Source organism: Microcaecilia unicolor, chromosome 2 (genome assembly GCF_901765095.1).
Source record: "Microcaecilia unicolor chromosome 2, aMicUni1.1, whole genome shotgun sequence".
NCBI lineage: Eukaryota > Metazoa > Chordata > Amphibia > Gymnophiona > Siphonopidae > Microcaecilia > Microcaecilia unicolor.
The window spans coordinates 351,433,128-351,458,674 of record NC_044032.1 but is presented as its reverse complement, the minus strand read 5'-3'; the positions used below and the strand labels follow the sequence as shown (position 1 = coordinate 351,458,674).

The 25,547-nt window shown below is 41.9% G+C and overlaps 1 protein-coding gene across 3 annotated transcripts in view; it reads right to left on the bottom strand.

The window, feature by feature from the left end:
- Nucleotides 1-25,547, bottom strand: part of PIGG (phosphatidylinositol glycan anchor biosynthesis class G) — a 207,083-nt gene that overhangs the window by 110,949 nt on the left and 70,587 nt on the right. For 2 of the 3 annotated variants that reach the window (XM_030194469.1, XM_030194471.1), the window contains exons 7-9: nucleotides 21,127-21,344; nucleotides 17,515-17,796; nucleotides 9,892-10,355 (exon numbers count right to left, since the gene is read on the bottom strand). In XM_030194469.1, the coding sequence (XP_030050329.1) occupies nucleotides 9,892-10,355; nucleotides 17,515-17,796; nucleotides 21,127-21,344 (964 nt within the window). The remainder of the gene's footprint in view (nucleotides 1-9,891; nucleotides 10,356-17,514; nucleotides 17,797-21,126; nucleotides 21,345-25,547) is intronic. The other variant, XM_030194470.1, reaches the window with a different exon arrangement.

Here is a 25,547-nt window from a genome sequence, read left to right as displayed (position 1 = left end):
GTATGCCAGCCCCCCTACCCTTTCCCACCCTCCCACCCCCGGGAGGGGGATTGTCACTACTCCTATTCACGCTGGACCACCAGGGATTGGTACGACAACGCGGGGGGGGGGGGAGTTGGGGTGGACCTCCTGCTCCCCCCCCCCCCCATCGCTCACTGGGTGGGAGGGTGGGAGAGGGTTTGGCCGGCGGCAGCCACTTGACATTTTCTGGGGGTTTGGGGGGGCTGGAGACGCACCAGATCTCCAGCCCTCCCTGAATTTGGGGGGAGGGTGGGATCGTCGGGGGGGACCGGAAGTCCACCGGACCTCCAGCCCCCTGTTCACGTTTGCTTTGGGAGGGAACGGGGGTCTGCCAGCATGCAACTGCATGCTGGACAGGGCTCACCATTCCTCCCCAATGATCAGCGCAAACCCCAACGCCAGCTCGGAGCTGGTGTACAGTTTTCCGCGGCCAGTGACCCAATCTTTGGCGCGCTAGACGCTGATCATTGGGGATAAATGCGTTAAGCGCTGATTAGCATGCATTTGCAAGCTACTTGCGCTAAGAGCCCTGTTTAGCATGCATTTGCATGCTACTTGCGCTAAGAGCCCTCGAGCGCGTTGTTTCATGTGCTTGAGAGCTCTGATCATGGGTCGGCAGCAAACTCTGGCGCTAGTATGACGTTAGCCTCTAGCGCCGGAGTTTGCTTTTGATCATGAGGGCCTCAGTCTGCAGCTCCTCAGTATCTCTCCTTTATTACCTCTGCCTACACCCCTCCCCAGGAACTCATCAGCTAAGTCACTCTTATTTGTGCCCTTCTCTTCCGATACCAACTCCAGACTCCATCTTGCTGTGCGAAACACCTGGAATAGTCTTCCTGAGTCAGTTATGTCATATGTGTAGAAGGAGGTGATTTCCCCACGAATAAAGTCCAACAGTAACAAAAAGTAAGGAAGGACCAATGAGCCTCCAATGATGAAGAATGAAGATCCACAAGGTCTCAAATACAATCTAATTTTATTGAGAGTATACAAGAGGCTTGTATGGTTTAGGTAGACTCGACATGGAACCGTGTTTTGGCAATGCAATGCCTGCTTTAGGAGTCAATACATCTAAAAACCTTATAAATATATATACCACCAACTCAAAGTCCAATTGCCCAGACCTGTCAAAACAACTTCTGCGCATGCCGAGGCATAATCCTCTCGCAGAAGTACCCCGATGATCAGAGTTAATAGTGCACCTAAATTTGCATTCTATTAGCTCTGCTCACAGGGGCTTTATTTCCCCACGCTGTTACAGTACTAATTTTACAGCGCTGTTTATAACAGCATGGGGTTTTTGATCATCTGCCCCTAAGCTAGGGAAACAAAGACAGGGAGCTGTCCCCACTTTTTCCAATAAAAGGTAACCCACCTATAACCTTTTACTCTTTTTTGCTATCTTTTAAAGGAAGAAATGGGTGAGAAGGGACTAAACTATATTAGACAACCATGGTTTTTAGATCATATTAAATCCTTTGACCACTTTCTTAGCAAATGTTAACATACCAGCTGATACACTGCCAGTAGTAAGGTTCACTGGCTTTTTCAAATCAAATTTGCATATCTTTGACAGATGGTCACACCAATTACAATCAAGGATCTGCCTTAGTCCCACCCACTCTCAAACCTGTCTATTCCCCACCCCACCCTTTTTGATGACAAAACATCGCTAAATCCCACCCCTTTTGTACCACTACTACTACTACTATTATTTATCATCACTGGAAGTGATGTTATAACTCTGCCCAAACCTCACCCCTTTTCCAATGGAGGTTTTGAGGAACAAAAGGCATTTCAGACTGCGGGGGGGGGGGGGGGGGGGGGGAATAAACACTTTGTGTGCCACAGAGCCCTCATTCATTTATTACAACTAAACCCATACCCCTCCCCTTTTTCCTCCTCTTTCCTAATGAGAAAAAAACTGGGTGTTTTGAAAAACGAAATAGTGTGCTCTCAGTGTTTTAACTTACTATGGCACAAGTTGTCAGTGAATCTTTTATACATTAAAAACAGACAAGGTTTGTTTAAAAAAGAAGGTGAGAAGCTTTCATTCTTTAAAAATGAAACAGCTTCAGTTTGCAAACACCAAGAAATATTTTTTTCTGCACAGTGTGAGATAAATATGTAAAAGCTGTTGTGTATGAAAAAGAAATGTCATTCATTATGGAGGGTGTTTGTTAGAAGCAGAGGGAATGGAGGAGTGAATGGATGGTTTTGTTGTTTTGCACAGGAGGGGGGAGGAGGAAGGGGATTCATCATGCTGTTCTTACAAACAAACAATAATTCTGTGACCTGACAGCACACAAAAAGTTATTTTATTCTCCCTCTGAAGGCTGAAATCCCTTCCATTCCTCAACTCCCCCCCCCCCCCCCCCCCACACACACACACAATGACAGATAACAAGCTGTGAAGTTCTCAAATGAGAGGCTGAGACATTTGCTCTCAGCCAACCATAAAAAAAATATGAGGGCTAGGAAAATTTAGAAACCAAACTGTGCATGCGCCTTGGATCTAGTGGGCGGTGTCTGATGATTGACATCACATCCATTCACGAAGAATACTATTCTCACCACCATCTTGAATTTGTGACATCACACAGGAAGTGACACATAGACCCCGCCATCTTAGAAAAGGGGTGTAGCCTGGGCAGAGTTATAATGTCACTGTCAAGTATATCAACCAAAGGGGGCAGGATAGGGGGGAGTTATGAAGTCACTTCTGGTGATGTCATCAAAAGGCAAGGTGTGAGTAGGAGGAGCAGGGTGGGGATTGGGCAGAGAGTGGGTGAAGCTGATCATTGAATCTGACACAAATGGAAGTGGGCATGGTCACATGTCAAAAAAATGCAAGTTAGGTTTCATAAAAGCCAGTGAACTTTACTACTACTGCTTATACGTAGCAGCCTCAATGTCTCTCTGTCTAAAATGAAAGCTCAGGGTGGATACTGGTATGGGAAAAATTCTACCTTATAAATATACTTATCAATATAGCTCCAGTTCTTAGACTAGAATATGCCGCTAGCTAACCTATATATGACCCTTTGCTGAATGTGCATTACCTCACCATCATAAACATGAATAGCAGGGTAAACTGGTATTTGACAGAGAGACCTTTAGGGGGAAAAAAACCCCATCATAAGTCATTTCTATCTTGACTTAGGGAGCAATTTATGACTTCAATATATGATGGGTAATCTGATAGTCAAGGGGTGAAGGAGTCTTTCATGGAGGCCATAAACCATACGTATGCAGTCATTAGTAAACTAATGTATGCTCCTGTAATAATTCATCTTTTATGTATTCTTTTGATTCTTTGTGTTTAAGATGACAAATTCCCTATATACAGAGCTGGCCTCTGTTCAAAAGTCAGAACATACTTTATCTATTCTTATACTTGGTATGTCCTCATATATCAATATATTAATAAATAATTGTTAATTTGAGCACAGGCTAGTTTTTTTTTACAGTATAGTTCTACAATAATCATGAAGAATGCGGGCAGTTTGACTCCCTACGAGCCAAACGGGACATACATTTCCCTGGCACAACAAGAAGAGGTAGAAGGACCTAATTTATTTGAAAAAAAAAATCATCTAAGAAATGGGGCCAGGTCCATCTGTGTATAGATCGCTCAGGGATACAACAGATTTCACAAATAATATAAGAAACAAAGTTGTTGCACTTGCCCATATACTATTTAGACAAATCAAATCTATTAAAGGCAAAATATCTCCATTACCATGATACTTATAAGTCAATAGAGGAAAAGACTTCAGACCCTCGGTAACAGCTGACAAACTTTTTTTTATATGGAACAGCTGACCGCTCTACATGGTAATGGAGATATTTTACAAATAATATAAGACAGTCTGTGCTCAGAATTATCTGCAGTGTGTTTCTCTCTCATTGTAGTTTGTTAGATATTAAATGTTCTGTGTGGACAGGTCAGGGAACTATAAGGGTCAGGCTGACTGTGGTTTCATGCTGGTACTCTCTGCCTAACTTTACCACCATTCAGAACTCTCTACTTTTTTCTTTAAGCGTCTGCTTCTTCCTCTTGGTCGAAATTTAGGCTTGTATTTTCAGGGTAAATAACTGAGCACAAGTTAAAGTCTCTAGGAAAGAGACAGGGTGTCCTGAGAGAAGAATTCCAAGGAAGGGATAAATGGACCTATCTCAGGGCTCCTCGGCGAAATGAGCAAGTATTAACATAGGAACTGGAATAAGCCAAATCCCAGATATATGTTTAGAAACTGCAGCACAAATGGCCATTGAATTTTAACTAGGTGGATTAAGAGAAAGAGAGAGAGAGGGAAATTCCAGAATACAGGAATAGCCAAACTTTTACTGGAAATAGTACACAAACAGCTTGTCAGTGAGGGTCTGTGTTAGGGATAGATAAGGAAGTCATAAAATTCCGGAGTGACAGCCTGTGTTTATTATGCTGTGTTTAAATGTTTAGAACTTTAAGTAGGTGAATATATACTAATGCTAATATATTTTCTAAGTTGCTCCTAAGTACTTCTCTCCCAGATGAAATCTATATGGAGGTATAACTTTTGTCCCCAGTGTTTTGCTGTGCCCCGTTTATTAAGCTGCGCTGCAGGTGAACGCTAGAGACACCCATGGGAATATATGGGTGTCTCTAGCATTAGCGCCAACAGTGTGGCTTAGTAAACAGAGCTCTATGTTTGTTGTTTCTATTTACACCTTGCTCATCAGTTGACTGTGATAATTTGCAATCTTTTGTCTGCTTTTTATCTAAAGACACCTGAAGGCTCATTTTTGAAAGAGAAGGATGCCCATCTTCTGACACAAATTGGAAGATGGGCGTCCTTCTCACAAGGTCGCCCAAATTGGTATAATCAAAAGCCGATTTTGGGTGTCCCCAACTGCTTTCAGTCGTGGGGACGACCAAAGTTCACGGGGGCGTGTCGGAGGCGTACTGAAGACGGGACTTTGGCGTGCCTAACACATGGATGTCCTTGACCCATAATGGAAAAAATAAGGGCGTCCCTCACGAGCACGGATGACTTTACCTGGTCCTGTTTCTTTTATGACCAAGGAACAAATAGGTGCCCGAACTGACCAGATGACCACTGGAGAGAATCGGGGATGACCTCCCCTTACTCCCCCAGTGGTCACTAACCCCCTCCCACCCTCAAAAAAACATCTTTAAAATATTTTTTGCCAGTCTCAAATGTCATACTCAGGTCCATCACAGCAGTATGCAGGTCACTGGAGCAGTTTTAGTGGGTGTAGTGTACTTCAGGCAGGCAGACCAAGGCCCATCCCCCCCCTACCTGTTACACCTGTGGTAGTAAATATGAGCCCTCCAAAACCCACCACAAACCCACTGTACCCACATCTAGGTGCCCCCCTTCACCCGTAAGGGCTATGGTAGTGGTGTACAGTGGTGGGTAGTGGGCTTTGGGGGAGATTTGGGGGGGCTCAGCACACAAGGTAAGGGAGCTATGTACCTGGGAGCAATTTATGAAGTCCACTGCAGTGCCCGGTTGGTGTCCTGGCATGTCAGGGGGACCAGTGCACTATGAATGCTGGCTCCTCCCACACCAAAGGGCTTGCATTTGGTCGTTTCTGAGATGGGCATCCTTGGTTTCCATTATCGCCGAAAATCAGAAACAACCAAGTCTAGGGACGACCATCTCTGAGGACGACCTAAATTTCAGGATCTGGGCGTCCCCGACTGTATTATCAAAAACAAAAGATGGCCGTCCATCATGTTTCAATAATACGGGTTTCCCGCCCCTCCACTGGGACGTTTTGCGAAAATGTCCTCAGCAAAACTTGGGCGTCCCTTTCGATTATGCCCCTCAATGTCTATTATGGTCTCTACTGCATCCTCACTATCGGGATACCTATATTCCCTGTTTTGGTGATATCTTTGAAAGATACCTTGTTCCGAACTATATGCTTTTGAATGACTGTTGGCCTCCACAGATGTTTGGGAAAGGTATCTGCCTTTACTATTTTTTACATTTCATTTAAAGACATAAGGTATGTTCCCAGTTCCACAATTCCCTACTTTCATCGCAGCGATCTCTATAAATTGTGCAATAGTTGAACCAAGTTTGCTAACCTCTGATATGCTTGGGTCAGAGACCTACTTTAATACCTACCACATCTCATTATGTTGCAAGAGGTCCACCTTAATGGTTAAACTTCTACATCAAACTCAGATATCTCAATTTCATCAACATGATAGACCCAACCTTTCTCTATTTTGTTGGATAGAGTGTGGCCTCCAGGGTATATCTACATGCCTTGCTGAATTGCCCCTAGTTCAGTTTTGATCTGTGATTTTTTTTTTTAATCTCTGTGATGCTCCAAATGTCATTTAAAGAGGTGTAAGATTATGATACTTTAAATGCAAAAATCACTTAAACTATCCACATAATATAGCATACAAAATGGTGTATAATTATAAATCTTAAAATGCCAATATCAATTAAAAGATATCCACAACTAACTTATTGCTCAAATACGAGTTGTAAGAATCAAGATTCACAATTACTAAGTTTTAGAAATGGACTCCTTCAGTGAGAAAATGGCATGTTCGACCTTTTAAGGTAGCCTGTATCAAGAAACTAACACACCTTCTTAAGAGGGTCAATGGCTGGTATAACTCAGTCTGGGATACATTTTGGCCCAGTACTCATTATCTCACTATATGTGCTGCAAAAACATGTACACATATAAGTTATATATTTTTTTCCTTTTCTTCTTCATGAATATGTACGTTCTATATGTGACAACTGGTAAAATATTGCAGTTGCTTAAGGTAAGAACAGGAAAGTCAGGGTTTCAATCTTACTGCTACTTCTTTTGATCTTAGGCAAATCATTAACCCTCCACTGTCTCAAATATTGTCCTATCCCCAGAGGTCCTACAATCCTAAGTGGGACTGTAGGACCTCTAGGGACAGGACAATATTTACTATACCTAATGCCATCTCACCTTCCTGTATTCCACCCTGTACTTTCTGTGATTAAAGGGAGGGGGAATAAAAGTATCAATATTAAATTAAATTTAAAAAGTAAGGTCTTGTTACTTCTGGATAGATTTGCTATATCTGATCCTAAATCTGCTAAATTGATTTTTTTTTTCAAAATATAGTGCACTCTATTTAAGTGCACGTCGGATAAGTGCATGCTCTGTTTAACTGCATGCCGTACTTCGGTCCTGTTTTTGGCGCCATCAATTTCTATGGGGGACAAACTTCGGTTTAGAGCACCACTGATAAGTGCAAGATTCACTTATATGCATGGTTTAAGACCGCTCCTCTGCAGGAAAGACTCCGCATAAGCGTACGCACGGAATATAGAAGCCGAATGGCGCGTGACAAAGGGGCGGTAAATTTGAAATCTCGTTGGTTAACTGCCACAGGTAGAAGCGAAAGAATGTTGTTAGAGTGTACACTGGAGTCACGCAACTGTAAGACTTTAACACTGGCTGAACGAACAGAAGTTCTTAAAAAATTAGAAAACAAACAAAGTCAAGCATCTATTGCTAAAGAATATGGTGTCAATCCCAGTCAAATTTCACGTATCTTGAAGCAGAAAGACCAGCTTCTGGAAGACTGGCAAAACAATACAAATCCACACTGGAAACGTAAACGGGAGAGAAAAGCTGAGGATGTAGAAGATGCTCTTCTTCGGTGGTTTTCTTATGTCAGGAGCAGATAGTTTCCTGTCAGTGGTCCACTGCTTATGGAGAAAGCTAATCAGTTAGCAGAAAGTCTTGGACTAACTGAATTCAAAGCCACTGTTGAATGGTTGGAAAGATGGAAGGAGAGGAACAACATAAAATTCAAGAAACAGCATGGTGAAAAACAAGACGCTGATGACTTTGGTGCTGAAAATTGGGTTGTTTCAGTTCTTCCTACCTCTTGAACGAGTTTGCACCTCGTGACATTTTCAATGCTGACGAAAACGGTCTCTACTGGCGAGCAATTCCTGATGGAACACTTGCATTCAAACAAGCTGAAACTACAGGAAGTAAAACGATGAAGGACAGACTGATGATCCTCCTTTGCTGCGATATGGATGGGAGTGAGAAGTTAGAACCACTCATCACTGGAAAGAGCAAACAGCCCCGTTGCTTCAAGAATGTTAAGTGACTTCCTGTGTCATACGAGGCTAACGCAAATTCATGGATAACTAGGGAAATTTGGAAGCAGTGGCTAAAGAAGTTAGACACTAGAATGCAGGCACAAAAGCGTCAGATTTTGTTGCTTTGTGATAATTGTGCTGCATGCAGTGATGATGTCAGGCTGTCTAACGTCAAGGTGGTCTTCCTGCCACCAAACACTACCTCTCTGATCCAACCTATGGATCAGGGCATAATAGCCAATTTCAAAAAACATTATCGGGCTCTTGTGCTACATCGTCTGATGAGCGTTATGGATGACCAGACTGGCAAGGATAAATGTGCTGTTGAACTGGCTCGTAATCTATCACTGTTGGATTCACTACATATGCAGAAAGAAGCCTGGAATCATGTTACACAGGCAACCATTGTGAACTGCTACAAGTGGGCAAGCTTTGTTAGGGATGTGGAGAGGGACGAAACAGATGCAGCTGTTGCAAACGCGTCAGATGAACAGGCTATTGACATCCCAGCTGGTGTTACTGAAGAGGAGTTTCATCACTACGTAGCTGTTGATTATAATCTACAAACAGTTGACGACAGCACTGATGTTGAGATATGCGCCTACACGCAAGCAACAGCTGATGATGAAACAGATGATAAAATGAGCAGCGAGGCACATGCTGATGAAATTCAACAACCTCCTGTCACTTTTGCAAGAGCGCTGGAGAGTCTCAACACCATGCGTGCCTATTTGGAGGCCACTGGATGTCAGTGCTATGACAGTTTTTACCGTCTGGCAGATGTAGTCTATGGAACTCACAGACACAAGAGTGTACAGAGGACTATGACTGATTACTTCAAGTAAGCCTAACGTTAGTTAACGGAGACTGTATACTGTACGTATAATAAACAGTACTGTACATATGTTTATCAGATGTCAAGCTTCTTTGGGTCACAACAGTTAAGTGCACGCTCTGGTTAACTGCATGTATTTCTTTGGTCCCAGACCCTTGCACTTAAGCGGATTGCACTGTACTTAGGAACATTTTTGGAACACCTTAACTCCTTTTTCTAGATGTAAGGTCATAAACAGATAATGTTGGAATTTGATTAATACTTGTGTGAACTTTTGTCTGGTTTATTTCAAGTTTGATATGTATTTTGCAAGGAGGGGTTAGCTTTTTAGGGGTAGGCCCTTTGATCTGCACTGTTGGTCTTTGGCACAGGTCTCCCTGGGAATAAGGACCCATTGGAGAGACTGGTACCTGTTAAATTTGGAGCTAGTAATACAGATAAAACAGCTTATCCATATTTTTTGTTATATGAAGGGCCTGGGAGTAGAGGATATTGTTGTTCCTGTTAAAGGGGGAGCTTTTGAGGAGTTACAAGTTTAACCAACTGGGAAACAAACAAAATTGTATCTTACTTGCATTGACACTGTGAGGTTGTATTCATTTTATTGTATTAACTTGTTTTTCTGCATTCACATATTTTTCTCTTGTTTAAAAACAGAGTTTTAAAAATAAAAAATTAAGGTCTTTTGGTTGTTCATGGAAATAAAACTGTTTAAATATTGGTGGGGTCCAGAAGCTCATACTGCCTAGGAAAGAATGAAAATTGGCTCAAAAATACATCTAAAGAAAATTCATTCCGGATTAGAAATACAGAAAACTTTCAGCAGAATATAATCAACGGGAAATATGTTTCATATTGTTCATCTACTCCACATGCATTTAAAAAAGCAACTGTACACACCTTGTCAACCAGTGTCCAAAATCTGGTCGGTGAGCCCACTGAACTCCTGTTTGATTTAAAGAACGAAGCAACCGACAGCAAATTAGAATAACCCAGGGACTTGCCATTGTGATCCACTTTTCATAGTGTTTAAACAATCCAGAAGTATTTAATTTGTTAATTTTAGAATCACTCTCTGGCATAGAATATATATCAGAGTCTTTAGATGAGAAGGACTCATTGGCATCTTCATATCCTTTACTCCCAGAAGGACTAAGTTCAACATCAGAGTTCTTTACAAGGAAGTATTTTCTGCATATTTGTTGAGATAGTGCCAGACAAAGCGTATTGATGAGAAAATACCATGTTTGGTGCTCTTCTTCTACAAAGCTGCTTGAACCCAAGGTCAATACATGGCCAACAGTCCCTACTAAAAGGAGCACATCCAATTCCGACCAGTCAGAACCAGAAGCTAGTGGACCCTGCTGAGAAAGAATATTTAAAAATGTTTAATTTAAGAGGTAATCCCAAAATGATGACCTTCACAGTATTAACTGCTGCTGGAACTGCTAGTTTAGATTAGTAAAAGTGGCTTAACTACTTCTTCACTTTCATAACAGCCTGAAATGGTTTACAATATTATGAAACAGCAAAGATACTTACTTGTAGCCGGTGTTCTCCGGGGACAGGCTGCCGATAATTCTCACATCTGGGTAACATCATCCACCAGCGCCCTGTGCGGATGCTGACTAGCTAGTAATGCAAAAAATGTTAGCATCGTGCCACCAAGCATGCACTGGTACCTTCCCACCAGATGTGTGAGTGCGGGTCCTCCAGTCAGGTGAAAAAACAAAAAGCCTATAACTAAAGACAACTCCTAGGGGAGGTGGTAGGGTATGTGAGCATTATCAGCCTGCTGTCCTCGGAGAACACCAGCTACAGGTAAGTCCATGGCAGAAATCACATGTCTACACTTGGCACACATTTTGAAGCCACTGGGGGTCTTCTATGATATCAAAAAAAGTATCTCAGCTAAATTGAACTCCTCAATCTTGAACTGAGTGAAAGTGGGCAGTGTTTAAATTGAGGACAGGGCTGTGGCCTAATTGCGCAACCACACGTGAAAATAAAGGAAACTTAAAAGAGCTGAAAAAGTTCTAATAAAATAGATGGAATGGACAAAAAAATGAATTTGAAGAAAAATTATACAGCTTTATTTGTGCACCAGAGGAGTTGCAGAAGAGATCATATGGCCTCTCAGGTGGAATAAAGGATGATGTTAATCCATCAAGCAAGCAAGGGCCTAAACCTGCATCGTGCCCTGCCTTACTATGCTCTGACACAGTAAGAGACATTGCAGTCTGCTGCTGAACACAGAACTACTCCAGGCATGTGTAGTGTGCGCCTAGGGCTCATGCGCAATGAACCGCAGCAGATGCGAGAGGAAATTTTAGATAAAATTGACACAGTACACTGTGATCTTCATAAGTTAGGCACTAGAGCTGAAGATCTGAAAACTCACGCCAATGAGGTTCAGTCCTCAGTGTCTCTGCGCTCATACTGACACCTTTCAATCTCATTATGAAGACATGGTGCTTAAAATTGACAATTTGGAAAATAGAGGATGTCGACAAAATTTAAGATTTCGCGGAGTATCTGAATCGATGGGTCAAGAGGATGCTCCGAAAACCGTTCAACTGCTTTGTGCTCAACTTCTCGGCAAAGAAGGAGATGCAGCTCCATTAGAACTTGAACAAATTCATCATGCACTGGCACAGCCGCGCCTCCCCCCCCCCCCTCCGCCAAACAAGAGATACAGTGATGTGCTTTGCACAGTATGCTGTAAAAGAGTAGGTTTACCAAAAGGTGCATCAGAAGGGCACGCTGCTATATCAAGTTGCCACTGTGCACGTGTTTCAGGACTTGTCCGCTTTGACCCTAACTAACTGAAAGGAGCTCAAATTATACAGGATGTTTTTTTTTTTATTTTTTGTTACATTTGTACCCCGCGCTTTCCCACTCATGGCAGGCTCAATGGGCTTACATGGGGTAATGGAGGGTTAAGTGACTTGCCCAGAGTCACAAGGAGCTGCCTGTGCCTGAAGTGGGAATCGAACTCAGTTCCTCAGTTCCCCAGGACCAAAGTCCACCACCCTAACCACTAGGCCACTCCTCTTTTATTGCAAACTTTTTATTTTGTATATGCAACAATTACAAATAGAACAATATAAGTATATAACAATATCACTGTACACTATAGTTCCTCAAGATAGAAAACATGCGTAATTCTTTCTTTAAGAAAATTGCACACCTTTTGTTCCTTTTTGCATAGGGTAATTTTAGGGAGCGATTTGAAATGTTTGTTTGCAGTCAGATTTGGATCGCACAGGACATCCTACAGATGAGGACAAAAGCAATACTAAAGCACTTAAACACTTAATTTATATTTTGGGTGTAAACGATGCTTGGCATGAAGCACTTTGGCAGATCATATATTTTAGTTGCACTTTAGCAGATCCTATTTAAGAATTAACTATATTTTTGTAGATGCTACCTTTCTTACCACTGATTATATAAAAGACTTATACGGTCTGTGCCAGAGCTGGTGGTTGGGAGGCGGGGTTGGTGGTTGGGAGGCGGGGATAGGGCTGGCCAGACTTATACGGTCTGTGCACTGAAGAGGACAGTACAAATAAAAAAGTAGCACATATGAATTTATCTTCTTGGGCAGACTGGATGGACTGTGCAGGTCTTTTTCTGCAGTCATCTACTATGTTACTATGTTTGTTACATTTGTACCCCGCGCTTTCCCACTCATGACAGGCTCAATGCAGCTTACATGGGGCAATGGAGGGTTAAGTGACTTGCCCAGAGTCACAAGGAGCTGCCTGTGCCTGAAGTGGGAATCGAACTCAGTTCCTCAGTTCCCCATGACCAAAGTCCACCACCCTAACCACTAGGCCACTCCTCCACTCAGTTACTGGAGTTACTGATGCTTCCAATCACACTCCCGCATGGCTGCAGATTGTTTATAAAGGGACTGAATCCCAAAACAAGTTCTGGACTCTGACGGCTGATGCTCAAAACCTAATGCCAGTGAAAAAAGTGATTAGTGCCGGACTAGTGCGCACATAAATGTGTGCAGAATATTCAGAGGGTTCTTGCCCAGATAATCAAACGTGCACACCAAATACGGTTGCAAATTGTATTTAAATGTATTGAATTGGGTGTTAATGAGCTCAGACAAGTTTAGAAAAAAATGCTGAGCTTAACGCTGAAAACTTACCACTAGCTCGGGGGTGGCGTTGAAGGTTTTGAGGAGAGGATTTCTTCTGAATTTCTGACACCTAAACTGCCGGTTTTGTGTAGTTTTGGAAGTGGATGGAAGCAGGGTTGCCAGCTGGGAAAAATGTTCCGAGCCCGAAACAGCCGTAAACCCGCCCAAAAACTGCCCATAGCCAATCCCCGTCTTCCGCGTCACCGAACCCCGCCCCCGCGTCACTAACCCCGCATCACCTAACCCCGCCCCCGTGTCACTAACCCCGCCTCCCACGTCACTAGCCCCATCCCCTACGTCATCCCTGACGTCAGCCCTGCCCCTGAAAGGCTTCTATTGGTCCAATTTGGACCAATAGAAGCCCCGGAAAAGCTTCTATTGGACCAAATTGGACCAATAGAAGCCCCGGAAAAAAAACGCCAAACTCGCACAGCGGCGACGGGAAAACCGCCCAAAAAACCGCATCCCACGGCCGGCGAAATTTTCCCGCCGCCGCTAGCGAAAACCCGCCCAATTGGGCAGTAAAACCGCCCACCTGGCAACCTTGGATGGAAGCACAAGCAACTTCTAAGCACTGATGGTGAGAAACAAACGTGTGTGAGTCCGAGCAAAAACGAAAGTGAAAGCACACATTAGCACCTGTTCTTCTGTGCTTAAAGAGACTTTCAAAAATTTAGATGCAAACAGATTTGAAAAGCTTATATTTAAAGGCGCAGAAGAACAGTGCTGAAGTGTGCTTGCACTTCTGGTGTTGCCGGGGCATGGGTACAAGCGATGCACTTACCATAAGCTTTTGTGTGAATGGGCCAGGCACAGTTCACCCCCCTTGCTGTTGATTTAATGGCGCACATAAAATTTGACTGTAATTTGCTTTGAGCATTGGTTAGCTAGGTGGGAGCATGAGCTGGGCACCCAATATGGGTACATAATTGGAAGGTGATAGAAGCTGCATTGCTTTGGCTGCCCGAGTGGTTACATTTCAGAAAAACTGAAGCCGCATTGCCTTGGCTGTCCCGAGTGGTTACATTTCAGGAAAATGGAGTCAAACTCATGTACAGATGGTATCTTACTCCTGTCTGACTACATCATATGTTTCCTGTGGTATCTTCCCAATGCTGGAGGAAATGTGAGGAAGGGGAGAGAGGACTGAGCTCAAAGGGCAGACTCAGAAGCAAGCAATGTAGCAATGAACAAACGTCCAGTTAAAAATGAGGTGAACCATTGGAAAACTGTATCAAAAATACCAATTTCGGAGAGCCTGGAGAGGAGTAAATGGTCAATAAGGTTACATGTGGCGCTGAGATCTAATAAAATTAGAACTGCATTACCCTTATCTATAGCAGACATCACAGCTGGGTGGTTTCCTTGCATCTCCTTCTCTGTCTTCTGCCTTCAGATTAGGCCATCTGGGATAGCTGCAACCCTGCAAGCCTCAAGTAGGCCCCAACGGAGAGTTCTTACTCCCAATTCATGCCTCAACAGATCAGTTTCTTATGCGCTCAAAGTAATTAGGTGGCATCACAGCTGGGCTGTTCCACTGTCTCTTCCTCTGACCTCCACTTTCAGACTAGGCCCTCTGGGATAGTTGGCAATAGAGTAACAGACCCTGCAAGCTTAGTATGGGCTCCAACAGATGGTTCTTGCTCCCTAGATTTTATTTTTCACACCCTCTTAATTTACAAACTGTGATTCAATGAACTAATCTAATTCTTTTTTGGGATGCCTCTAAGGCAGTAATGAGAAGAAAAATATATCTTGCAAACTGAAAGACTTTAGCTGAGAAAATGATTTAACTGCACAATATGTTTTGCAAAGCTAAAAGATAATTTACAAAAAAAATTTCTAAGAGAAATACACTTATAATAGATCTACTATGCTAAGTTTTAAACCCAATTTTACATGAATAAATCATGGATGTAGTTAATATAAACACAACTCACTCATCACTATAAGATAAGGAACTTTGTGTTAATATATCTATTTTTACCTTTCTGCACCAGTAAATTGATCTTAATTTGGAACGGCACTTTAAGTTGTGAAGGCCTATTTCAGAATCTGTGAAACTGATTTTTATGGGCTTAGAAACTGAACCACTAGGGCTATGGTGAGTTTACTTGGCCTTAGCAGAACTCAAAGGTGCGCACTTTATCTACTGAAGACCGGGGAAGAGGAATTACATTAGCAACATCAATGAATGTCCTGGGAGCACAGATTGCTGCTTCTACCTTTCCCCTCGGCTCTCTTCTCCTGCAGAAAGAGTGAAAGACAGCAAGGAGATGGTGCAAGAGACACCTACTGAGGCAGGAAAAAGGTGAGAGACTAAGGGACACGAGGTAGAGGGAGAAAAGATGTACCAATAAGAGTCAAAAGGTTAAAATATGTTAATTATTCTGGTTGTCTGGCTTTATAGAATTTTAGGGCCCTGTTTACTAAGCTGCGCTGTAGGCGCAAAAACCTTTTAGCGCGTGTTAACGATAGAGACACCCACAGGAATATAATGGGTGTCTCAACTGTTAGCGCGAACTAACAACAGAGACACCCGTTATATTCCTATGGGTGTCTCTATCGTTAGCGTGCGCTAAAAAGTACTAAAAAGTAGTTTGCACGCCTACAGTGCAGCTTAGTAAACAGGGCCCTTAGACTGTTTAATATGCATTTTTAAATAGATCTTAATATTCTATGCAAGTGATATACAGCATTACCTGACTTACCCCCCCCCCCCCCCCCCCGTTTACTAAGCCGTGCTAGTGGCTGCCATGCGCTAATGCCAACACAGCCCGTTCACTTTGAATGGGCTGTGTCGGCATTGCTGCACAGCTTAGTAAACAGAGGGGCTAGCTTCATGCTATTTCCTGCAATACTTATCAATTATTTTTAAATATTTTTGCCAGTTTTAGGCTGGAGTGGGATGTTTCTTGCACCCCCTAACCTAGCACCATCCTTCCCTTTTCCCTCAAGTATGGGGCTTGCGCCAAAAGCCATATGAGAAGAGACTGGAAGACCTTAATAAGAGAAAAGAAGGGTCAGGGGAGATATGATATAGACTTTTAAATACTTGAAAGGTTTTAATATAGAAAGAAATCTTTTCCAGAGAAGGGGAAACAGTAAAACTAAAGTACATGAATTGAGGTTGTGGGGTGGTAGACTTAAGGAGTAATGTAACAAAATTCTTATTCACGGAGAGGGTGGTCGATGCCTGGAATGCCCTCCCAAGGGAGGTGGTGAAGACAAAAACGGTGAAAGAATTCAAAAAACGTGGGATGAACATAGAGGATCTCTAATTAGAAAATGAATGGTATATAAAGAAATAAAAACGCAAAACTTAAATAGCTGCATGTGTATTGACGTGTCGCGTGGTGCTTAGATGGAGACTCCGGCTGTAAAGAACTAAGGCTGGTGCCAGGCAGACTTGTACAGTTTGTGTCCCGTATATGGCAATCCGGTTTAGGATGGGCTGGAGAGAGCTTCGATAGCAATTTCAGTAGCTAGAACATGAGGACAGTACTGAGCAGACTTTTACTGTCTGTGTCCCACAAATGACAAGATGGATTCAGATAGGCTGGAGTGGGCTTTGATAGCAATTCCAGTAGTTGGAACATAAGAGCAGCGTGGGGCTGACTTCTACAGTCTATGCTCCAGAAATGCAAACAAAGACCATGACTAAGTATTTTATATCACATTCATTGTTGGTTTAATTATGAATTGATAATGAGTGTGACTGTTGGGCAGACCGGGTGGACAGTTAAGGTCTTTATCTGCCATCATTTACTATGTTACTATGTTAAAGTCTGCAATCTAATCTTATGATGTCTGTGCTTGACTCCAAAAGAAATATTCCAGTCTAATAGTGATGGCAACACAAACAGAAAAACGTAGATTGCTTGCAGGTATATGCTCTATCCATCTCTTACTCTTCTATGCACTGGGAACATACTGTAAAAGCCAGCAGTTTATCAATTAAGTACACCTGAATCCTCTGCCTGTGCTTTAAGACTTTCTCACAGTATGAATAACAGCACTGGAAGAATGCAAATACTAGATGAATTCATTAGAGCAGTGGTTCCCAAACTTGGTCCTGGAGGCACCACAGCCATTCAGATTTTCAAGATATCCACAATGAATATTCATGAGAGAGAATTGCATGCACTGCCTCTACTGTATTCAGATCTCTCTCATGAATATTCATTGAGGATATCTTGAAAACCTGAATGGCTGGGGTGCCTCCAGGACCAGGTTTGGGAACTATTGCATTAGCGCATGAAAATGTGTTTAATAAAGGCCAAGACCTTTGCATTAAAATTTCTCCCATTAGGAGACAGCTCCTTAGACAGATATTTAGTTATGTTTTCTAAGTCCAAGCAGCTTACCTTCTTCAGGGATTTTGAATTTGCACACATCTTTCCAAGGAGAGATAAAATAACACAGAAAAGTCCAGAAATAAGTATCATCACTCCTATTGCAATGAGCCATGATAAAGTGCAAAAATAACAGGAGTTTTCTGTGGAGGTACAGACAATGACATGAATTGCAGAGAGGAGCAGGCACATCAAGTAGAACAGCAGGGAGAAGAGCGGTGATGACAACGGCACTTCTAGCTCCGCACTGCTGCCCAGGCCTTTCGGAATGCTGAGCAGCAACAGAAACAGAATCTGTAAAAGAAAGCACATCAACTTTAATGCCATGCACATTCTCTATGGTATATTTATATACGAGAAGAATGTTACTGGCAAAATTTCACATATGCATATGATACATTAAAGTCTTAAAATTCCAGATATAATCATATCAAATATATAGCAGGAATGCACATAGGGCAATAACTTGCAGTTCATTTTTGATTCACTTAGACTTTTCCCCACTATTTTCAGATGTTTTATCAGTTCATTTCACATATTCGTTTTGATAAAAAAATCAATGTACATTTAAGCTTTTTCAACCTTAATGCTTGAGTACTAACAAATGCACGTCTCTAATATATAGCACATGTTAAAAATGTTAGCTTACACTAACTACTGCTTCCATGTTACTCCTATGGGTGTGGCAGCAATTAATACACATTACCTCCCATTAGCATACATTAACATTTTGTAAACATGGTTTACTGTGTTCTAAATTGTTTAACCTGTCTGAATTATTGGAAATCACATTTGTTTCAAATTCTCTGAAGCTATTACCCTGTAAAAGCTTAGCCATCTGAACAGTAATTATGTGACAGTTTCACAGTGCTAAGATCTACCAATAGATGATTTCTGCACTCCCACCCCAAAGCTCCATATCTGCTGATAATTTTTGTCTGTCACAGTTTGTTGGACTAAAGCACCTATGGCCCACTGGCCATTCTACTGGCCACAGTTTCAACTGCAGTGAAATGCCTGGAGTTAATTAAAGGTTAAAGCATCTAAAAGAAGGCAAGGACAGTTATCTGGGAGTCTGTTGTCAAAGGATTTGTCTCTTAGTAAATGACATTCAATGAAAATCAGATTTTTATTTAACTACTGTTAGGTACATCTCTCTAGAACTTGTAAATGATTGAAAATATTCTGCGTTCTGAAAGTAGTTTAATGCACTGCAAGTTATTAAATGTATTTAAATGTCAAGACAATTTATGCAAGCTCTATTGAAGGCCTCTGCTACTTTGCATACAAAATGAACAAAAATGGTAACCCTAGTAGCGCTCTAGAAATGTTAAGTAGTAGTAGTAGTAGTAACTGCAGATTAATTAGAGTTTACAGTCAATAAGCATTGATTTGTGTATGTCAAATGCAACAGAGTAATATGTACAACCTGAAAATCCAAAATATGTGCACTGACTGGGCTTCAATCTCTTTAATAAGCAGAATAAACAATTAAAATACTATTTAACTATAACTCAGCTGTATAACCTTCATCTGTAAGAAAATTACAGATGCTCATTTGTGTAGATGTCTGTGCATAGGTGCAAGAAGGCACTGAGAGTGTATGTGTGTTTGTGTGTGTGTGTGTGTGTGTCCTTGCCAATTTCCATCTGCATGTCTTTTCAACTTGTGGGTCTAATTTTCCATTGGTTGTCAATTTATGTGTATAAAATAGTCATTTAGAGATCCAAGATGGCCGACTGAAGGAAGCCGAAGGAGGATGTCTTAGTGCTTTCCTTGCATGATGGAGAAGAAGCACAAGGGGAAACCTAAGGCCTTTCCCTCTGCATCTCAGGTTTCATCCACATTTCGGCAAGCTACCATCACCAAAGTATTCTCCCGTCAAGTGCTGAACTTTCCAGTTAAGCTGTGTGAAGCAGGAGCCATGGGAGACTCTAATGTTACTATGAATCCGGATCAGTGCCATGCCCCACTCCCCCCTACAGCGGTGACTCCACCCGGATGTGAGCTGCAACACTCCTCATTGCAGGTCAGTGTCAAGGTTGGGGAGGGAAGCTCTCAGGCAAGTGTAACACCTGGATCATCTGTCCAGGGAGGAACTGATGGAAGCTACCAGATGACATATTCTCTCTCTGCCACGCTGGTACCATTTGTAAGATCTGAGCAAGTTTCACTCAACTTTGTTTGGGAAGGCTTGTCCTCTTTGTACATGGCAGTAACTTCCCTGACTAAGGTTGTGGTGTTTTTAAAATATTTCTACATTGAAAACTGAGATATGGAATCTATACAAGCTCAATTTCAGAAGATCTCTGTGGAGTTCTCAGAATCACAGAAAGTTCAATCTGCCTGTGATAATGTAAGTGAGGGTTGAGGGTAGGCCTTCAAATGACACAGCTGGACAAGGTTGCAAAATTAAGGTAAGCACTTTATTAATCCAAAACTGAGGCCTGTTACGTCACCTAGCCTTAATAAATGGTGCAGAAAGCAAGTGGATCAACTAGAGGTAAGAAAAATAAGCTGAAGGTGATAGATCTTATCTAAGAGCAAGACTCTCAAAGGAATAAAACCTGTTGTCATCCATCAGCTGCCCCCAACAATTAAGTACCTTCTCCACCCAATTACAAAAGACTCTAGCATACAATCCAGGCACCAGCAACAAACATGACAAAATAGCAGTATGTCGAGAGAGCAAAGCATCAGGGTCCTTGAACATCATACTTTGTTCCCTCTCTCTGCTATACTACAGTATTTTGGTGGCCATTTTGAATTGGGCGCTCTAATAGCAAGTGCCCACATTCTTGCAAGCATTACTCCAAACAATTTCTTTTAGTACACTTTTCCCATTTAGAAACCAGTATTAAACCTCCATCCTATCCATGTGCAGCAGGAGAACAAGGAATCCTAACAACTAAAGCAGCAGAATGAGAAAAATCTGGCCTTCTACAGAAAGGTGAAATTATCATCTTTAATAGAACACAACTATTAATGGCTAGTTATTTCTCTCACTAGAGGATCCTTTTACTAAGGTGCGCCAAAAAATTGGGCACGTGCCAATCCATTTTTCAGCGCATCTGTAAAATAGGCCTTTTTAAAATTTTTGCTGAAAATGTACATGCGTCAAAGTAAAAACTGGCGAGCATCCATTTTGGGTTACCTTGTGAGACCTTACCACTAAGTCAGTGGCTGGTGGTATGGTCTCACAAGGTAACCATGCGGTAATCGTCTATGCACATAGAATGATGACTACCGCCCGGTTTCCACAGCGTGCAGAAAAATAAAAATTGTTTTCTGGCACGAGTAGGACATGCAAAAAACACTAAAATTATCATCCGGGCCTCGCAGTAGCTGGGCGTTAACTCTAAACTGATACGCGTTGGGTGCGCGTAGGCGCCTACACGGCTTAGTAAAAGGGCCTCTAGGTTTTCCACAACTTTCATCACTGAATTTGCCTCATAATATAACTACACTAAACACACATATATTACTGCTCAAATAAAATTGCCTGTAAGCAGTATTCTTCTGTATGCAAACTGGCTTAAATTTGAGAATACTATAAATTAAATTGGTCCAAGTTATTATCCTGTCCATCACCAACTGATTTTTGCATTATATCTCAAAACTTACCTCTACAATAATGGCTGTTCCTACCATCATGGAGTATAAATCATACTGTGCCACTTGCTTGCTTAATGAAGAACTCAGCATTTTCAGGGCATCTAAATACTGCTTAAGAACCTTTTTCCCAAGGTTTGTGAGGACTTCAGAGGTATTTCCATCCAGGTACAGCTTGAGCCAGTTTCCATGAGATTTTTCTGCAGTTTTGAACTGTTGAAACCCAATGTCTTTAAAAGGGGAGAATGTAAACAATTATATATATTTAAAAAAAAAACCTTGCAATATATCCATTTTAAAATTCTTACACTATCTTTATCATCGTGATGCTATACTTCAGTGTAAATGTTATACTTGTCTTTATCTCAATGTAAATATCCATATAAAAGTGTACATACAATTTTAAAATCTATGTTATACTTTACCTCAGTCTACTACTACTACTATTATGTTTATTACTATTTTTTTTTAAAAACTTGATATACCGCATTTAGGGTTTTTTTTTTACTAACGTGCGCAAGCTTTTAAACTCATGCTGAAAGCTGAAGCGCCCACTGTATTCCTATGAGCGTCTCAGCGTTTAGCGTGAGCTAAAAACTCTAATACACCTTAGTAAAAGACCCCCCCCCCCCCGTGACTTAACCAGAATTGTTATCAATCATAAAAATAAATAAAGTATAGGGAACTCCATTCATAATGAAAGGAAAGACCTAACACAAGTATACAAAGCAGACTGTATATTCAAAAAAAATTGTCTAACATATCAGTCCAACAAATAAATAAATGGGAATAGATTATTTAAAAAGTTTCCCTTTTAAATAATGATAGAAATTTTTTTTTGAGAACTTCATACCTATGAACCTATTCAGTGTGTTGGGCTGAGCAACACACTGGAATTCATTTGGAAGCTGGAAACTACTATTGTTGAAGGTTTTCGAGTAATGTTGTACATATGAAGGATGAGATTCAAGGATAGATTCTGTCAAGATGAGTGGAGAACTTTTTTTTAAGTACTTTTTTGTGCACATAATTGTTTCAATCACAGGGTTTTTTTTCTTCCCAACATGGTTTGGAGCATTCTTTATAACAACGGAGGCCAAGTTATACTATATATCACAGTAACAAAGGAAGATCTTGAAGAGATCAGCGTCTGTTTGAAACAGATAAGTGTTTATACTATCTTTATTATTGTTTATGAACTTCATGGTTTAATACCCTGTGTGATGATGGTGATATTCAACCTCTCCTATGTTTGGGCAGGTTGGAAGGTCTGAGCACTATATATATATATATATATATATATATATATATATATACACACACACACACATTCCCCCAAATTCTATAAAAGGTGCCTTAAGATGTGCATGCTAATTTGGCTGCATAGCCAAATTGCACACATACAACTTGATTAACAAGCTAATCAGTGCCAAAACTGGTACTTAACCAATTAGAGACACTAAAGGGCTTTATTTATTTATTTTACATTTGTACCCCGCGCTTTCCCACTCAGAGCAGGTTCAATGCGGCTTACATAGTAACAGAGATTACAGAGTATCGATGAAGGAAAAAATAAGTTAAGTATATCAGAATAATAAAAGAAATAAGTAGGTAGAGATGGGTAAGAGAGAACGGATTAGGAGAGGTATGAGCAAGGGTAGGTGAGCAATGGAGGAGGGGTAGAAGAGGTGGAAGGGGGATGGAATATGGGATAAGCATAGGGAAATTAGGTGGGAGAAGTGGTCTAGGTCGTTGTCTCCTGGATATGTGATGGGTAGATTGGTTCATAGGATTAGTCTTAGTTATTAGGGTAGGCTTGCTTGAAAAGATGGGTTTTTAGTGATTTCCGGAAGGGTAGTCATTGATTGATCGGATAATTTTAGTCTGTGGTGTGTGTTTTTTGAAGAACCATAATGAACATGTATATATGCAAATGATATGCTAATAAGCCAAGCCCCCCCCCCCCAAATGAAATGACCAAACTACACCCATGGGTGGGATGAAGGTTAAGTATCTTGGAGCAGCCCTGAAAGAGGCCAGAAATAGTGAGACATACAAGAAAGTTTACAAAAACTGATAACGGATGAAACAGAGTAGATGTTGAAAGAAAACATAGGAAAGAACCAGACAGATTTGGGAAAATGGTGAGAGAGAATAAGAGAAAGAGAAGGTAGAAAGGCAAATCAGATAATGGAAGGAGAAAAGTAGAAATAAGGAAAACAGAACAAAAACATTATCCACTGTGAAGACGGGGATAAGGGAACAGACAGTGGGGGTACCAGCAGAGGAGAAGATAAGGCCCAGAGGACATTTCTTAGTTCAGGGAGTTCCACATGTCAGGAGAAGGCATAGATCATTTTCCCCAGAGGGCTGGAGGCAGGGTAAAAACTACAATTCCCAGCAGCCCTTGAGGAGGTCTTACAACAGAATCAAAGACTTCCTATCCCAGCAGCCCCCAGTTAGAATTAGAATTCAAGTGCACATTTTTCTAGAAGCATTCTATAACATGGTGCACATAAATTCTAATGCGTGCAGCCGAAAAGAAGGCATGGCCATGGGTGTGTCATGGATGTTTCAAAAAACTATGCACAATATTATAGTATACACCCAATCTACCCCCAGATTCTACATAGCATGCCTAGAGATCTGTGTTGAAATCTAAGAGTATTCTGTAACAACATGCGTAACTTAATTGGTTTTCATTTCGATAATACGGTTGGGGCCGGCCAAATCTCAAAATTTGGGAGGCACTTAGAGATCACCGGCATTAGAGATGGCCGCCATTCGTTTTCGCCGATAATGGAAACTAATGGTGGCCATCTCAAACCCAGCCAAATCCAAGCCATTTGGTCGTGGGAGGAGCCAGCATTTATAGTGCAGTGGTCCCACTCACATGCCAGGACACCAACCGGGCACCCTAGGGGGCATAGCAGTGGACTTCACAAATTGATCCCAGGTGCATAGCCTCCTTACCTTGTGTGCTGAGCCCCCCAAAACCCCCAAACCCACTACCCACAACTGTACAACACTACTATAGCCCTTAAAGGGTAACGGGGGGCACCTACATGTGGGTGCAGTGGGTTTCGGTGGGTTTTGGAGGGCTCCCATTTACCACCACAAGTGTAACAGGTGGAGGGGGGTGGGCCTGGGTCCGCCTGCCTGAAGGGCACTGCAGTACTCACTAAAAACTACTCCAGGGACCTGCATAGTGCTGTGATGGAGCTGTGTATGACATTTGAGGCTGGCATAGAGGCTGGCAAAAAAATGTTTATATATATATTTTTTTGGGTGGGAGGGGGTTGGTGACCACTGGGGGAGTAAGGGGAGGTGATCCCCGATTCCCTCCGGTGGTCATCTGGTCCGTTGGGGCACTTTTTTGAGGCTTGGTCCTAAAAATAAATGGACCAAGTCGGCCAAGTGCTCGTCAGAGCTGGCCTTCTTTTTCCCATTATTGGCGGAAGCCGGCCATCTCTTAACCACGCCCCATCCCGCCTTCGGTACCCTGCCGACACGCCCCCTTGAACTTTGGCCAGCCCTGCGACGGAAAGCAGTTGAAGCCGGCCAAAATTGGCTTTCGATTATATCAATTTGGCTGGGTTTAGAAGAAGGCTGGCCACCTCCCAATTTGTGTTGGAAGATGGCCGGCCTTCTCTTTCAAAAATAAGCAGGACAATAACATAGTAGATGACGGCAGACAAAAACCTGTAAGGTCCATCCAGTCTGCCCAACAAGATAAACTCATATGTGCTGCTTTATGTGTATACCTGACTTTGATTTGTATCTGCCATTATCTGCCATTTTCAGGGCACAGACCGTAGAAGTCTGCCCAGCACTAGCCCCGCCTCCCAACCACACAGCCCCACCTCCCACCACCGGCTCTGCCACCCAATCTCCGCTAAGCTTCTGTGGATCCAATTGCTTCTGAACAGGATTCCTTTATGTTTATCCCACACATCTTTGAATTCCGTTACCATTTTCATCTCCACCACTTCCCGCGGGAGGGCATTTTAGCACTAAAGTATTTTTTATGAAAATAAATATACACCTAGCCTGTACTTGTGTTAGTTGCCTATATTTTGCCAGGTAATTTCATTTTGCTAGCTATCTCCATTTAGCTAGTCAGTTTTACTTCAGTAAGTGAAAAGAACCGGTACATGAGTTATCAATCAATAGCATAAACCAGGGTTCTAGAACTAACTAAGAGGTCATGGGTAGAAAGTTTCATATGAAATGAAATATATGAAAAAATTAATATGTGAAAAGGAGAAATTCTCAGAGTAAGAACTCACCCAAGCAGAATGCCACCCTAAGGTTAAAGGCTATTCCTAGAGGGTGGATAAGTTTCTCTATCATTGAAAATCTCCCAAGTGCCAAAATATGAGCAAACTTTAGTGCTCCCAATCTAAATAGCTGACAGACAAATCAATATGTGT